This window comes from Aedes albopictus, chromosome 2 (genome assembly GCF_035046485.1).
Source record: "Aedes albopictus strain Foshan chromosome 2, AalbF5, whole genome shotgun sequence".
Taxonomy (NCBI): Eukaryota; Metazoa; Arthropoda; class Insecta; order Diptera; family Culicidae; genus Aedes; species Aedes albopictus.
The window spans coordinates 362045182-362060328 of record NC_085137.1 but is presented as its reverse complement, the minus strand read 5'-3'; the positions used below and the strand labels follow the sequence as shown (position 1 = coordinate 362060328).

At 41.5% G+C, this 15147-nt stretch overlaps 2 protein-coding genes across 2 annotated transcripts in view; one reads left to right on the top strand and one right to left on the bottom strand.

The window, feature by feature from the left end:
* LOC109430237 (T-box transcription factor TBX6) overlaps positions 1–15147 on the top strand; it is a 436935-nt gene that overhangs the window by 242184 nt on the left and 179604 nt on the right. The window lies entirely within an intron of this gene.
* On the bottom strand, positions 575–7634 carry LOC109622619 (T-box transcription factor TBX6). The gene is made up of 5 exons (XM_020077016.3): positions 6384–7634; positions 5092–5251; positions 3213–3480; positions 2635–2772; positions 575–2110 (listed from the first exon to the last, which is right to left on the bottom strand). The coding sequence occupies exons 1-5, from the start codon at positions 6469–6471 to the stop codon at positions 1553–1555; spliced, it is 1212 nt and encodes a 403-aa protein (XP_019932575.3). The 5' UTR covers positions 6472–7634; the 3' UTR covers positions 575–1552.

Genomic DNA, 15147 nt, shown 5'->3' with positions numbered 1-15147 from the left:
AACATGAATAAAAGCCAAGCTGTGAGACGATTTTACGTCATAAAGTGACCTTATGAAATTCATCCGAATCATTATGAATTATTTAAAGGCCGTTTCATAAGTTGGGCCTTATGGAAATCTTAAGGTTATTTGGCTGAGTGATGACTGATAACAAAATCATCAGAAAAACTAGAAAGCAAGAATAAAACCCGAAAGTTTTCCTGCCTGGCTTCTAGAATGATGTTTTCTGGACACATATCTTGGCACCGTTCACCTATAGTAATGATAAAATCACATTTATGAATGATTTTTATGTTGTCCCGGCGAGTAATTTTATGAGTACGAGTAAATGAATACTAAAATAGTTAGAGTGGATCACTCAAATACCTACCTTTGCATGAAAAACCCTATTTTTATAGAAAAGTTTTTTTTTTGTTAAACGGTGGATGATGCTTCGTCGAAGATCTGTGATACACGTCCAATGTGCGCTTTTCTCTTACTAAAGCACTTATTTTATGCTTTAAAAATAAGAAACGTTGGACTTCTTTCAGGGGATGTGGAGTTTTTCAACAATTGTAATAAAAAGTCGAGTGTATCGAATTCATATTTGTTTATTTTAATTTACAGTCTCTTTGTCTTCGGTTGTTACAATAACGAACAATAATTCTTACAATCGTACTGTTTTCTTTGAGGTGATTTCTTTTTAAAAAATAAAGCTTAATGCGATTATCTGCGAAGTCTCAAATTTTACACAAACACACATAAAAAACGCATTCCATTCTTACCCAACTATAGACTATCTACAAATGCATCTACCTATAAGATAAGCAGTACTCACTTGACTTTCGGTTTTCCCTCTCATTTCTACAAATAAATAACAATTATGGTTTTTGCCAGCAGTTCTTACAAGCTATTCATCTTGCACACTTTTTGGGAAATCTTCTAATCTTCAAGCATCTTTTCCAAGCTGTTCTGTGTTCGTCCTCGCTCATAATTGCACACGCTACATAAACAAGAGAAAACGAGCTCAACAGCAGAGCTGAATGCCCAACTGAAGAAAGAGAGAGATGGAAACAGAAAGGTACACATTCATCACCTACTCGAGATGCTGGCTGCGCCGCTGCTACAATGGCACCGATTCTTGACTGTGGTGTGGCAACTGGTGGCCACTCACTCGCACAAACGGGATTATTCTTGTCCCCTTCGTCGCTGCCGACGCCGGTGCACGCTGTTTGCATAGCCATCACCCACCATCATCGGACGGCGACGATGGGACCCGTAGTCCCGGAGGGATTTAAATGCCTCCATTCCGACGAACTGCACCGGGCGCGGAGATGGCGACCAGGCCAGACCAGCACGCCACCAGATCGCATCCAGGTGTGAATGTGTGAGGAACTAATTTACACCCGTTTTTATTTTCTTTTTCGTTTTGTGATTTGCTCTTTCCTGTGACGACGACGACGACGGTACGGTCTCTGTACAACATACGCGATACAGTCTCTTGAGTTGCATTGGTCGCAGTCCCCTCGCGGCCGTGATTAACACCTTTTACGAGCGCGAGGGTGCCATGAGTTTACCGATCGTAGCCGAGAATAGCAGATATGCTGAAGCCGAGCTTCTTCGACGCGGAGGATTCGACGGACCGTTCGAGGGCTTTGGGGGAGACGGGTAGCACGGGGAAGTCGCGTTTGAAATGGTGCAGAGGATGGGTGGCGGGGGAGATGGGGTGGTGAGGTTGCTGGAAGTACGGTAGCATGAGGTCCATCCATCCGGCGGCAGCGGCCATGGCAGGGTTCAGCATCTGTTGGTAAGGGTGGGTCACCCGGAGGAAGTCTTCGTGCGTTGACGGGCACGGACTTCGATGGTGGTGCAGGTCGTCCACGTTGACCGGGGAGCTGGTGCCACTGCTGGAACTGTCGCTGACGGAGATGTCACTGTCGTCCAGGGAGCCGCTGTGGGTTCGCTGGCGCTTGGGTTCGGGTCCGCATTCGCCTCCGGATTCTTCGGAGTCGTCGATCGAGCGGGAGTTGCTCATGAGGCCCGCTTTCCGCTTGCAGCGGGACTGACCGGTTTCTCGGAATCCCTTTGCGAAGGGGTTGTGGTCGATCTTCAGCTTGGTGATACGATCGTTCTGTAAACAATGATGGCAGAGAGGGAGAGATGAAGAACAATGAGATTAATTTTGAATAAGCGAGCCAGTGCGGGAAAGAAGCCAAGAGCAGACGAGAAAAAAAGGATCAGAGACGTGCAGCAGAGAAGAGAGCGAGCCAAAGATGCTTATCGGACGAGGCAGCGGCCGCCGGCGGTTGGGATTTTTGGTTGCGGCGGAATGTCGGCAAGGTATGAGGTTATGAGTCTAGGGATGGGGTAGAGGAGCCGATCCTCAAATGAAGTCGTTGAAGCGTGAACGGGATTTGCTCAAGATCGACAGGTTTTGATTTTGGGAATCGAATCAAAGCATTAGTGCCGCCCCTACGCTGCCGCATAAGATCTCACTCTCTAATGGATCTCCAGGGTCGCTAAAAAGCTCTCTACAGCCAAACCGCGATCGGGCTGCGATTAAAAGGGTTTTTACTCTCTCTCGACTTGGCGACGACGGACGCCGCACGCGGTGGATTGGAAGAAAAAAGGGAAACATGACGGAGCGATGCATACCTGATAAGCGGTAACGGCGACGAATTCGGTCTCCGGGAAGGTAAAGGCCGACTGCGGTGACCACGGGATCTGCGAAGGATCCGACGTTTTGATGATGTGAATGCGGGGCTGGTACTTGTGCATACTGGTGAGGACAATCTGGAATGAGATAAGGGGAGAAAATATGAGTGACGATGTTTGGGAGAAGAAGAAGGGCGGCAGCTGTGGTTAATTTGAGATGACATTTCACTTATCAATCAGAGCATTCGACGCGAATTTATACATACATATCAAAAATTCAAAAAGACGATAATAATAACTGAAACATTTATGGTTTTATCGATAATTTTACTCTCAAAGATAATAGCTCCAGTAGAAAATAAATTTAAAATAACATCAATGTTTCAATAATAAGTTCATTCGGTCGATGTATTTTCTAAAGTGCAGAAGGAACATGTGTTAGGTTCCAACACACGCGTTAAAAATTCATTTGTAAGGGTAGCATTTGCAACTTTTCTAAGCGTATTGCAAGTAACAGCTACCAACGACATGTTTCAAGTGATATGTCAAAATCTAAGGAAATTCAGCAATATACTTACATGTCCGTTACTGTCCAGGGTGTTGTTCGTCAGCTTGACCTTGTTGAAGACCACCGGTTGTGACGTCCAGTGCGACCCCAGCGCCGGACTGTCCGGATGCAGGTACATCCGCTGGGGGCTCTGTGGTTCGGCACCACCGGCCGGGACCCACTGGGAACCGCTGAACTTGAAGCGGCAGTCACTGATCGGGATCATTTCGATCAGCACGCAGTAGTTCTCGTCCGCTTCGAGGCCGTTGATGGACAGGCGCATCGAGGGGAACATTCGCCTGTTGAGGGGGAGAGAAGAATGAAGGGTGGAAGAGTTAGAGTGGCTGGTCTGTGAGGTAAGGCGCACAGCCGTGAAAATGCGGGTCGCTTTTAACACTTTGGGACGACCTTGGGAACCTCCGAAATCGACCGAGAAGAAGAGAGGGGACCGTATTAGCATTTCTTTTGGTGGATGATTTCACGCTCAGTTACCCAGTTGAGCTGGCTGCGCTTCTCCGGGTGTTGTGCCTAATTAAATTTTATTTGATATCAAATTATTCTTTCGTATTTTTCATTCTTCGTCCATCTGAGAGGGGGTGCTTTATTGCTGGACGAGGGGAACTCGAGGTCGTCGTGGATTCGAAGGTTTCCGTGCACTTTTATGATTAGTGAGCAATCGTAAAAATTTGAATATCTCGGCCCGCATGGGCATCGGTTCTGAACCAGCTTGCCCCGACGAAGGTGTCTTGGGAAGATTTCTCCGAAGCTAATTACTCCCAGATGAGTTCCGTGGGACTGTGCTATAGCCGAAGACTCTTGATTGATAAATCAGATCGTGTAAATTGGCTGCGTCCCTCGGGACTGATCGAGCTTTGGCGCCAAATACGCACCGCCCACCCGTTGCGTCGTAGACAATAAACACTTCGTTTCGGGCCCGGTTTGTCCGCTTCAGCTCCGGAACAAGAACTCCCGCTGAGATAATGACTTCTCGCTTCTTCTCCCGTGTCCCGGAGCGCTGTCTCTTGCGGGTTGTTCGTTGCTCGAAATCACTGATAGAGCGTTGTTCGGATTTAGGTGAGATTCTGGGAAATTGGTGTCAAGATTTCGTTCGCAGCGAAGTGATCCGAATTGATTAACCTGTAACGGATCACAGCGATCGAGTCGTCTGCTCATCCATCGACAAGACAAACACTTGTTGGCCCACTTGAGTCGGGTTCTGACATGGAAGGCCCCTAGCCCAAACGCCAGACATAAGACAGCTCGAGGCAAATAAATCGACAAAAACGTCATAAATTTGGTCCGCATGCGGAAAAATTGGGCTTGAGGTTTTTACCGGGGTTCTGTCCGCTTCAACCAACACGTCGGGTTCTAGCGAATAGACGAAGAACGAACACGAGAGACAGACGAAGTGCAAAACGACCGTAAACATAATTGGCGCCAGTCGAACGAACGAACGACTCCATCGCCGTAGTCTGCACGTACGATCTCTTTCTCTCCCTGTCTGCTTCTGGTTTCATAGGGAATTGGGCGAGGAAGACACCGTCGCTCACCAGGAACCGGGCAGCAGCAATTTATGATTGTGCTAAAACAAAAAGGCACCTAATAAAACACAGGGGCCGGGGAGAGCCGAAGCTGTGCGGAGGTAGGGAGAGTTATGATTTCTCCTAGCAGTAGTGGCAACGACGGCCGCTGGCGGCAGCAAAAGTCAGGCCGGAATGGGACTTTTGAAGTGGTTGCTTCCCGAGAACCTGAGCAAACATCGAGCCCGACCCAAAGGTTCCCGACGGTCGGGATCGTAAACGTTGGCGCCAAGGCTGGTCAAGTGTTAAAAGCTGTGTGAAATTCAGGTTTGTTCGCACCACGAGATCCGATATCTGGATCAACGTGACGATCTACGCAGTTCTACGTACCTTCCGCTCTTGGTGATGATCATCTCGGTTCCGATACGATGGAACTGGCTCCAGAGTTCTTTGTTCTGCAACTTGATGTCGACTTCCGAAGGCAGCGGGAATCGCGGAGGCAACATCAGAGGCCTCGGTGCAGGAACTGGTAGCATCGTCGGATAGGGATCTGTGGATGTAGGAGAAAACACAGACAATTAGTCAGATGTGTGGTACAATTAACACCTTGGATGAATTCCCGCTGTAATGATCCTCATTTCACAGCTTAATGTGCTGTTTGCCCTAGCTATTCTAGTGTCGGATCTGTGAGGCCGTCAACTTCTAATTCTTCGTTGAGAATTGATTTGCTTCGCTTGTTGTACCATCATCAATCAACCGTTCCCATCGTAGGAGAAAGAGCCGACGGCTTTCACATTGTTTTCGTTGCTGGATCCGGGTGGTCTAAATTATCTTTCAGTAGCACGCTCCACCCTACTCACTCAATAGTATGAATCGTGAGGTATTGCAGCAGCTCAAAAGAGAACTTGCAAAAATCGACCTCCCGGAAATGAGATTTATGATTATCGCATCATCATCTTTGCTGTAGTCGTTGAACTCCCGAAGCCCTTGAGCAGTTTACCTAAAACCAAACGGAAACTCTCGATGGAGCTATCCACGAATAACCAAGTTGGCCCACCCTCCCGCATAGCTAACTAGGTGCTCGTTAATGCTAACTCTTGCTCCCCCTACTCCTAGACCCGGTAACGGTACATGGCTTCCACCTTCCCGCCACTCACACGGAAACCGTGCACCCATCCTAACTGATCGATTCATTGGATTACTCAACGATCCGTGAACTGTTGTAACACGGCATGGTTAAACGGTGCTAATTACAGTGTTTAACGGCGACGTTCGCTCAACAAGTCTACGGCAGTCGATTCAATCTCAATCGAACTGCACGGAGTTCTCCACCAGAAATGGTTCTAGAGTTCCACGAAACTAGGTCTAATTATGGGTATCATGAACTATGGGCAACGATAGGCTGCCTAAGGCCGTGTACTCTCTCCGCTCGCTTCTGAACGAGTTTCCAATTAAAACATTACTCAGGCACGCTAGCAATGTGGTTCAGTTTTTCTCCGACGGCAAATATGGAAATGCCCTTTCAGGCTAAACCCGAAGGAGGAATTTTAATTGGCAGCTGCTAAGTGCCATCCTTTACGGGATTCACCCTAACCGTGGCGGGTGACGAAGATTGATAGCATCGACACCTCACCCCCAAGCAATTCGCCTTTCCTACTCTACTGGAAGAACTACAAGCATACCTGGTAATCCCTGTAGCATCCGCTGCCGGTAGATCTCCGTCTGGAGCGCCAAGTGGTGGTGCATTCTTAAATCCATTAGTTCAGTCATGGCTGCGACGACGACGGCTCAAACTTTTCCCCCTTTTGCTTGCGAGCACAATAATCACTTGTTCAAATTCGCTATTTAACTCAAGTCCTACGGTGTAATCCTTTTGCGAAGCCAACACACTCCGCTTTCTCACTTTTGGGGTTTCACTTCACAAGTCACGCAATGTTTTCGCACAACTCTTCACAGGAACGCTTCTTCATCAGCTATAAACCTTCATGCACCCTCTCTCCAAACTCGTCTAGTCATAGTGCACTTTCTTCACCTCCGCAGAACTTCGCCACCTTCTCACGTCACGTCAAAAGTTTCAACTGCCTCAATTATTCTCTCAATCAGCGCTTCAACGCTTGTAACCCCAGAACACAAAAAAAAATCAATTTCACCGACCAACGCGTCTACGGTTCACACGTCCACCCACTTCCAAGTTCGCTCGACAACTGGTTTCGTCTAAAACAAACATTCGAGTGCTAACTTCTTCGGCTGCTCGTCTTCTTTCGCTCGCCGTTGTCCGTCCGTTCGTTCTTCGCCATCTCCGCCACACTCGCACACATACTCTCTCTCACGCACACAGGCACGAATAGTCTTCGCGGCCAAAAACCTGTTTCCATCGAAGTCTCTCCTTCATCCACATCCATTCATCCACCGCGTCGGTTTTCCCTTGATTTCGTGAATGCATTTCTCAGGGCAGGAGGGCGACAAAAAACGCCTTGTAATCCAATACCGAAGCCGTTAAGACGACCTACGTTGCAGTTTTCTTCATTTTCTTTCCCCCGGCGACTGCAGGCATCTACTGACTGGTCGAACCGGTTCGATTCTCTACCAACACTGCGGTAAGTTGCAAGGCTGGGCTAAGCTCCTCCCATCGGACTAACACCAGCAACGGCTTGCTAGGTACCCATACCACTTCATTGATGGTGCGTTGGTGCCACGAAGGAGGGATTGCGTGATTCGTGGTGGTGGTTGAGCGTGGTCGATGGGTGAGAGTTGGAGACTCTGGTGGTGAAGAGGGATATTGAATTGATTTTATTAAATGGCGTGAAATGTAAATAGCTTGTCCCTATGGTTGATTCGTGATCGGTTAGCACGCGTATATCAACCGTGTTTTGAGTTGTGATTTTATTTCGTTCTAATCTAGATAGGTACTTGATTAGGATTTATTGAATCCAAACGTAACAGAAGCAATTAAACTAATTTTGAAGATTTTGATGTTCGTTAGCGACAATTTACACTAGTGTTAAGATTCGTGTCCACTGTCCAGTCTTTCTGTTGTTGTGTATCCCTCGGTGTATGCATACAAATTGAATAAAATGAATACATCTCGAAATTTAGATAAACATGTGAATACAGGGAGCACTGAACATTTTAGCCTTCTGGCTTGTTCTAATATAAATGAAATTGTCAATTGCCAATCAATTTTGCTTATTAAAACAAAAAAATATTCTAAGTTTCGTCAAAAGTTTTATCAACATTTTGTGAAAAATCTCTGCATTTTTTTGTGTTTTACAAAATCGTCCATTTTTTTCAGAAACTTCTTCCACAGAAATTTAATAATAAGGCTTCCATCCATTTCTCATCAAAGCCATCGTTATGATCAAAGATTCAAAGTCAGTTTTTTTTATTCAAAGCAAAAGTTTAGGCATCAAAGGCACTTATATAATTTTGATTATTGATTTGATTTACAGAAAACAACAAATGCTTTCTAAGATTTCGAAAAATAATGAAAATAGTAGATAATGTTACGACGTTTTAAAAGTTTTAAAATTTGGACATTGTTCCAGAGGTTTTAGAAAGCTTCATAAGACACTTATTTTTTTTTTTCGTTCTTTTTAAATTGAGTTTTGAAATTATTTTAAATATTTTGCAGTATTTTTTCCATTTTTATTTTTTTCTCGCAACATCAGCTACATTTTTTTTTTGGAAAAACTTCCTGAGAAGTTTCCAGGTTTTCTTCAAAGATATATTTTCAGGAAGAGCGAAGTACATGCTTGTTGCAAGTTACCCAATCTGTGGGACAAATTGCAACACAATGGGTGGAGCGGACCTGGTGTGATGGTTAGAACACTTGCCAAACAATCAGTAATCGTATAAGATGTTACATAAGACGATAAGTGGAGGCCATATGCGTGCATGCCTCCATTCAGGCGCATGTAAAATGTACGCATATCGAATCCACTTTAACATCTATGCAACATCTTATACGATTACTGGTTGTCTGGGTTTACTATCACGCCGAGGACCTGGGATCGAATCCCACTCTCGAAATGTGAGTTCTTCCTTCGGAAGGGAAGTAAAGGTCCCGAGATGAATTAGCTAAGGGCTAAAAATCTCGTTAATACAGATAAAAAAAAAGAAAAAAATGCAACACTAGACATGAAGCTAAGTAAGCTACCATTGAACTGCACTAGCATTGGACATGTCCATAAACTACGTGGACTCTGAGGGGGGAGGGGCTGACCAAAGTCTACAGTCAATTCTAGTACTTAGTAGTATTATCAATTTTCGATATAATTCATGAAAAATGCATTGAAAAGATGTACACTAATCAACTGACATTTGGGCATTCATCTGAAATTATCAACTCCATCTAGGTTCAGGATTGATATTGGTGATCATTTTATAACGTCCATAAACTAAATTAAACTTTCAGGAAGGTGAAACTTGAATAAAGTTTCAAAATATGTCAATTCGTAACAATTGTGAAATTTTTGTCGACATTTGAAAATGAGCACGTTATGTAATTAATACATGATCAATTTTGTTTATTTCTATCTGGAATATCGTGAAATGAAAATGAATAATAGAAAGTTTTGTTAATTTCAACTGTTCCAAGTTACCCCACAGTGGTTGTCGAATATTATTATTATTAATATTTATTAAAGACACTTTACCACTTATGTGGCATTCGTGTCTGGAACATGTCGAATATGGTAATGATTTTTTACATTACTTATTCAATAAGTTTAACAAACTTTTATCGTTCAGCTAAGCTTACTATTAGGTACCCTAAATACGAGCAAAGTCATCAGACTTACCCGACTAGATGGACATTACAAAATTATAACAAGCTGTGTTATTTTGTTACAGTAATTTGTTATAACAAGGGTTGTTATAAAACATGTACCGTTAGTAGTTAAAATAACAAAATTTCTAACAAACTTCCCACAAGAAAAGAACAAAAACGTAATAACTCTTGTTATGATCATAACAAAAATATTACAAAACTTGTTCCATGACTTGATGATTTTGTGGCTATATCGGTCTCTTTCTACTCATAAGTATAAGGGAGCAGAGATCAAAGTGGATAATGAAATGATAGATATGATAGAATTCGCTAGGTAGCGAACAAGTGTGAAAATTTGTTCCATGAAATATGATAGAATTTAACAAAATTATAACAAATTGTGTTATAATTCCTTGGCAACCTTTTAGGGTAAAAACTTAATTTTTATACTCATTTTGGGTAAACATTTTTAAGTGTGTTATTCTATTTTTAGAAAAAGTGGGTAACATAAAAAAAGTTTCCAGTACGTCATAAAATTTTCTGATCCGGACGGGATTTGAACCAAGACACCTACCATCGGCAGCAATCTGACGCCTTTGCCAATGAGGCCATCACACCACTTGAAGAGGGCGGTGATAGAACTTCACTGGTTCTACGTATTTCCAGTTTTTTCATTCATATCCTTTTTTGTCAGACGCACACGAGCGGGGTAGTATGATGTCACATTGAGCTCGTTAACGTATAATAGACGTTAGTGATTTTGTTTTAATCTATCACAATTATATCATATGCAGATATGATAACGGCTGTAGATATAATTTAGTTATATTCCACATTTTTTTTATTTTAAGCAATGAAATGGAATCTATCACATAAGGGGTCATCCATTAACTTTATCGTCACTTTTGGAGGAGGCAGGGAGGTTTGAAAATTTCCAATTTTATCGTGACGTACTTAATATATGCTCCCTAAGGTCGAAGCAAAATAGGTAGAATAAACAAATTTCATGTTATATTTATTTAGTTCCACTTTTGCTTTCTCCATGTTCAATAACATTCACTACTTATTGGTATACTTTTTGGCGAAATTAGAACAGCAGTACTGTTTTGGTATTTATTGTAATCGATCTAATGTTTTCGCGTGTAAAGATACGTCATTTGTGAAAATTCAACTCAAAAGTAAAATTAAAAGGCATACAAAACGTAGTTCCATGTAACGGAAACATTGTTCGTCCGATCGCAAATTGCAGCATATGCAATATCCGTCGTTTTAGATAGAATGACTTTGGGTATTATCGACAGGATTGTTCTATTCGTCTTGAAGGTTTTATTGCCTGAAACATCCCGGTCAACCAGTGAGAGATTTTCGATATCGATAGATATCGATTTGTACTGAATCGATGGCGAACGCTATTGTCAGATAAAGCACTATAAAGGAAATCCGAATCTGGTTGATAGGGATGCTCACGCAGAAATGGCACTTGTTTAAAACAATAAAACACATGATTAATTTACAAACTGAGAATTCACTTATTCCAAAGTTGTATGTCTTTGTTCTTACTTGAAATTTATCGATAAAAACAACCCATTATCATCATTTCCCGTTAGAAACTTCAATCGTTTCTACAAACGAACTGTTCGTCCAACCAAATGAGTGATTGTTTTTGGGATATACAAATGTGTTGGAAATAACATAATGTTGTTGATGAAGCATCGAATAACTTATGAAAATAGCGCATCTTCTTACATATTAAGAGACTCATGAAGTTAAATTCCGAATATCTCGGAAACGGTTACTTTCAGAAAGGTTATTACAGTAGACGTTCGGTCAGTACAAGCGATTTAACTACAATGCTTTTTAACTGCAAGCACCTCCAAATGCCAAAATGGTGCGCCATATTAGTCCAAATGAACAGACGGATGAAGTTCATGCTCATTTAACGTCAGTTAATGGTTTGTTGATACTGTCAGGCGTTCCAGTTATCGGATTTTTGTTCACTAAGTGAAACGTTAACATGCTGCAGTTATCGAACGTCTACTGTATCTTTGATATCCTACTATAATTTGAAAACGGTCTGATAAAAAGTTCCAAACCTTTTGTCACGTTGTTTACCCGACTACTGGGGTCTCCAGTTAGCCTAGTGGTTAAGGCTATGGATCGCCAATCCGAAGACGACGGGTTCGATTCCCGTTCCAGTCGGGAAAATTTTCTCGACTCCCTGGGCATAGTGTATCATTGTAGTTGCCTCACAAAATACAAATTCATGCAATGGCAGGCAAAGGAAGCCCTTCAATTAATAACTGTGGAAGTGCTCAAAGAACACTAAGTTGAAGCGAGGCAGGCCAAGTCCCAGTGAGGACGTAGAGCCATAAAGAAGAAGAAGACCCGACTACCTATCACGTAAGAATACAAAACTAAGGTTAACAGAGAAGAAGGAAAAGCTAATGATCTGATGAAGGAGAAGATTGTCAATGTTTACTTGTTTTGTTTCACACCAAACAAGACTTAACAATTGTGCCACAAAACTGACCCAACATCATCTAGATTCTAGAAAATACTGTGCTGTTACGTCAACAGGTTCTTCGCCACAGCTTCCAGCAGAAAGTATGTTTTTTAAAACCCTACAAAGCACTGCTGATTTGGGAAGAATTTGGCAGATTATAACTAGGGTTTGGGTACTAGTAGTGGACTCCCTAAGCCATCGAAATTTACTTCTGCGGCTTTTTAGCTATGTTAAGCCACTGGGCCCATATAGCCGAGGCGGTAAACGCACGGGTATTCAGCATGACCATGCTGAGGGTGACGGGTTCGATTCCCGGTCGGTCCAGGATCTTTTCGTAAAGGAAATTTCCTTGACTTCCTTGGGCATAGAGTATCTTCGTGCCTGCCACACGATATACACATGCAAAATGGTCATTGGCAGAGGAAGCTCTCAGTTAATAACTGTGGAAGTGCTCATAGAACACTAAGCTGAGAAGCAGGCTTTGTCCCAGTGAGGACGTTACGCCAAGAAGAGGAGAGGGAAGCCACTGGATTGTTCCAAAGTGGATTTTTTTAACAAGTTTCACGTCCCCTCTTTATGTCAAGATCGTCAAACATACAACATTAATAAATAATAATAATAATAATTAATAATAATAAATTTTGTTACAATTTTGTTATGGTTATTCACATATACGAATCCTTAAAACAAAATTATATCAAATTGTGTTATTTCTAACAACGGTTGTAATAATTTTGTTATAATCTTGTTAGGAGCTTCTGGTCGGGCGTACTTGTTTTTATGGCATAAAATGAGCAAACCGTTTCAACAGTGTAGCTTAACAATAAACAAAGAAACAAAACTGTTTTTTTTTTTCACTAAAACGATAATTGGTATAATCGATAACCTAAGCAGTGAAGCATACTAGCTTTTATTATTATGAGAAAATAGCTTACATTCAATGTATGTCATCGTGCTGCAAGTTACACTGTTGTTGCAAATAACCCCGTTTGACGGTAGTTGTTGAACAGAAGTGCTGTTTTCACTAATCGGGAAAAAAAATATTAGCTATTTTGTCCCACACATACTTAGCTAAGCTTAGCTTAGACTGACTGCACATATCTATGGTTGCAACTTCATGATTGACCTGAACCAATGACAGTTGCACAATTAATCAACCGAATAATTGACTGGGAGTAGACAATATTTCCACTGTGTAACCTTCAGAGGCTTTCTTCGATAGTACAATAACGGCGCAGGCCACGTCCTTACAGTGCTACTTTTTTCCACCCATACTCTTGTTTAACTAGCATGCTTATTAAAATAATTAACACATAAGGGGATTTGTTTTATTATCGAACAGTTTGGGCCGAATGCTCTCCGATTTTCATGAAAATTTCACCAGAGGTACAGGTCGTGGATATATGATCATATACCTGCCGTAATTCTGCAAAGTGACGTAAGTGACATTGATAGCTTTGGCCCATTTTTTGGTTATTATGCATAAAACTCTTGGTCATCCTCTAAGTTTCTTTCCAAAGGTGATTGATTACGACTAGATCTTGCATACTAATACAGCAGGCATTCCACAGTGTTCTTTTTTCATCAGATACTATATTCAATATACCAAAAAATGTCGAAATTTTGAATGGCGCTTACGTCACTTTGCAGAATTACGGCAGAATATGGAGTCCAAACAAATCATAGTTGGTTATTTTCCCGGAAAGCGCTAGATGAAATTTCACGATTTTTCAAAATTTTCAAAAACATCCCATGAAAACAAAGTCATAGTGTAGCGAATCACTTGGGCAGTGGCCGGTATTTTGGGCACTTTTCGCTTTAAGTCAGTCAATTCGAAACCAATTGACTTGAAATTTTGTACACGGTTAGATACTCTACATATCTCGCAGCGTTCCAAAAATTGTGTCACTTGGCTTAAAATTGGCTGAGTTATAGCAGAAAAGTGCCCAAAATAGGAGCCCTGCCGAATTGGTTTCACTTACCTATCTCAAAAACTATGCATCGTAGAATAACTGTTTTAGTGAAATCGTCGCCTTGAAGTTTCCTTGAAAATTTTTGACCATGGAGAAAAACATCTAAAAATGCTAATAAAAGTACCGTCTATATCATTGATTATTTTCAACAAAACATTTCTGTGTTTGAAAACTAGGACTCTTTCTTTCGTTCCTTGACGACAAAATGGAATCTCTTACAATTTTAGAGATATAGCCGAAAAACCAACGGCCAGTCGCATTATTTTCATGGGAAATCATCTACAGCGGCCGTTCGCTCGTTGCAACATCTTTACATTGCGAATGGTATTTTTTAACGTAACTTAGACACTAAAGTGCATCGAAGTGTACTAACATTACATCTGTGTCATTTGATTGCTTTTTGCATGCATCAACATCTGTCGTTGGAGTTTTATGTCAAAACAAAACATCATCATCCCCATGATAGGGAATGTGTGCCTCCGCTCCCATATTCGTAAACTAGCGATTACGGCACCGATTGATTCCGTTCTTTTTGTTTGCATGGGAGCTCATTTCTAACAAAAAAAAAATAAAAATAAGAAACAAAACAAATAGCGCTTCAATCCTTTGTTTTTCGTAGGATGAAAAAGGGAGCCACATGCTCAATAAGGGAGCCAATACCCTATTTCCAAATGAGATAGTATACCTTTCGTGAACATTTGGTCACATTGATGCTAAATTTATTTAAATTCTTAAAGAAAATTAGTTACCTAAAGAGAAATACAATTTTGCTGATTTTTCTTCAAAATACCGCTCAACCTCAAAGTCCCATTATAATGTAAGATGAACACAATCACCTGAGTTCACCATAGATTTTCAACATGCTTGCAAAGATATAATCGTAAAAGAATATTAGCGATTTTATCTCAATGGAGCTCAAAGGTACACCACAATCTACTTTATCACCTCATTAGAAAATCATAAGAAAAAAAAAGTTTTATTTTTCAACACAGTTTTACAGTCATTGCCATATCTACAGAATAAATGCCAGTATCGCTATAAAAAAAAATGAATGAAAATAGTAAACATGTTTCAGAATCGGGAAATTTTTTGAAATATGATACTCGACTGCCAAATAACTCGATGAAAAGTTAGTAAAAAAAATCTCTATTAAAGGTACACCGGGGCAAGATAAAACGCGAGGTTTTGAAATAGATTTAGAA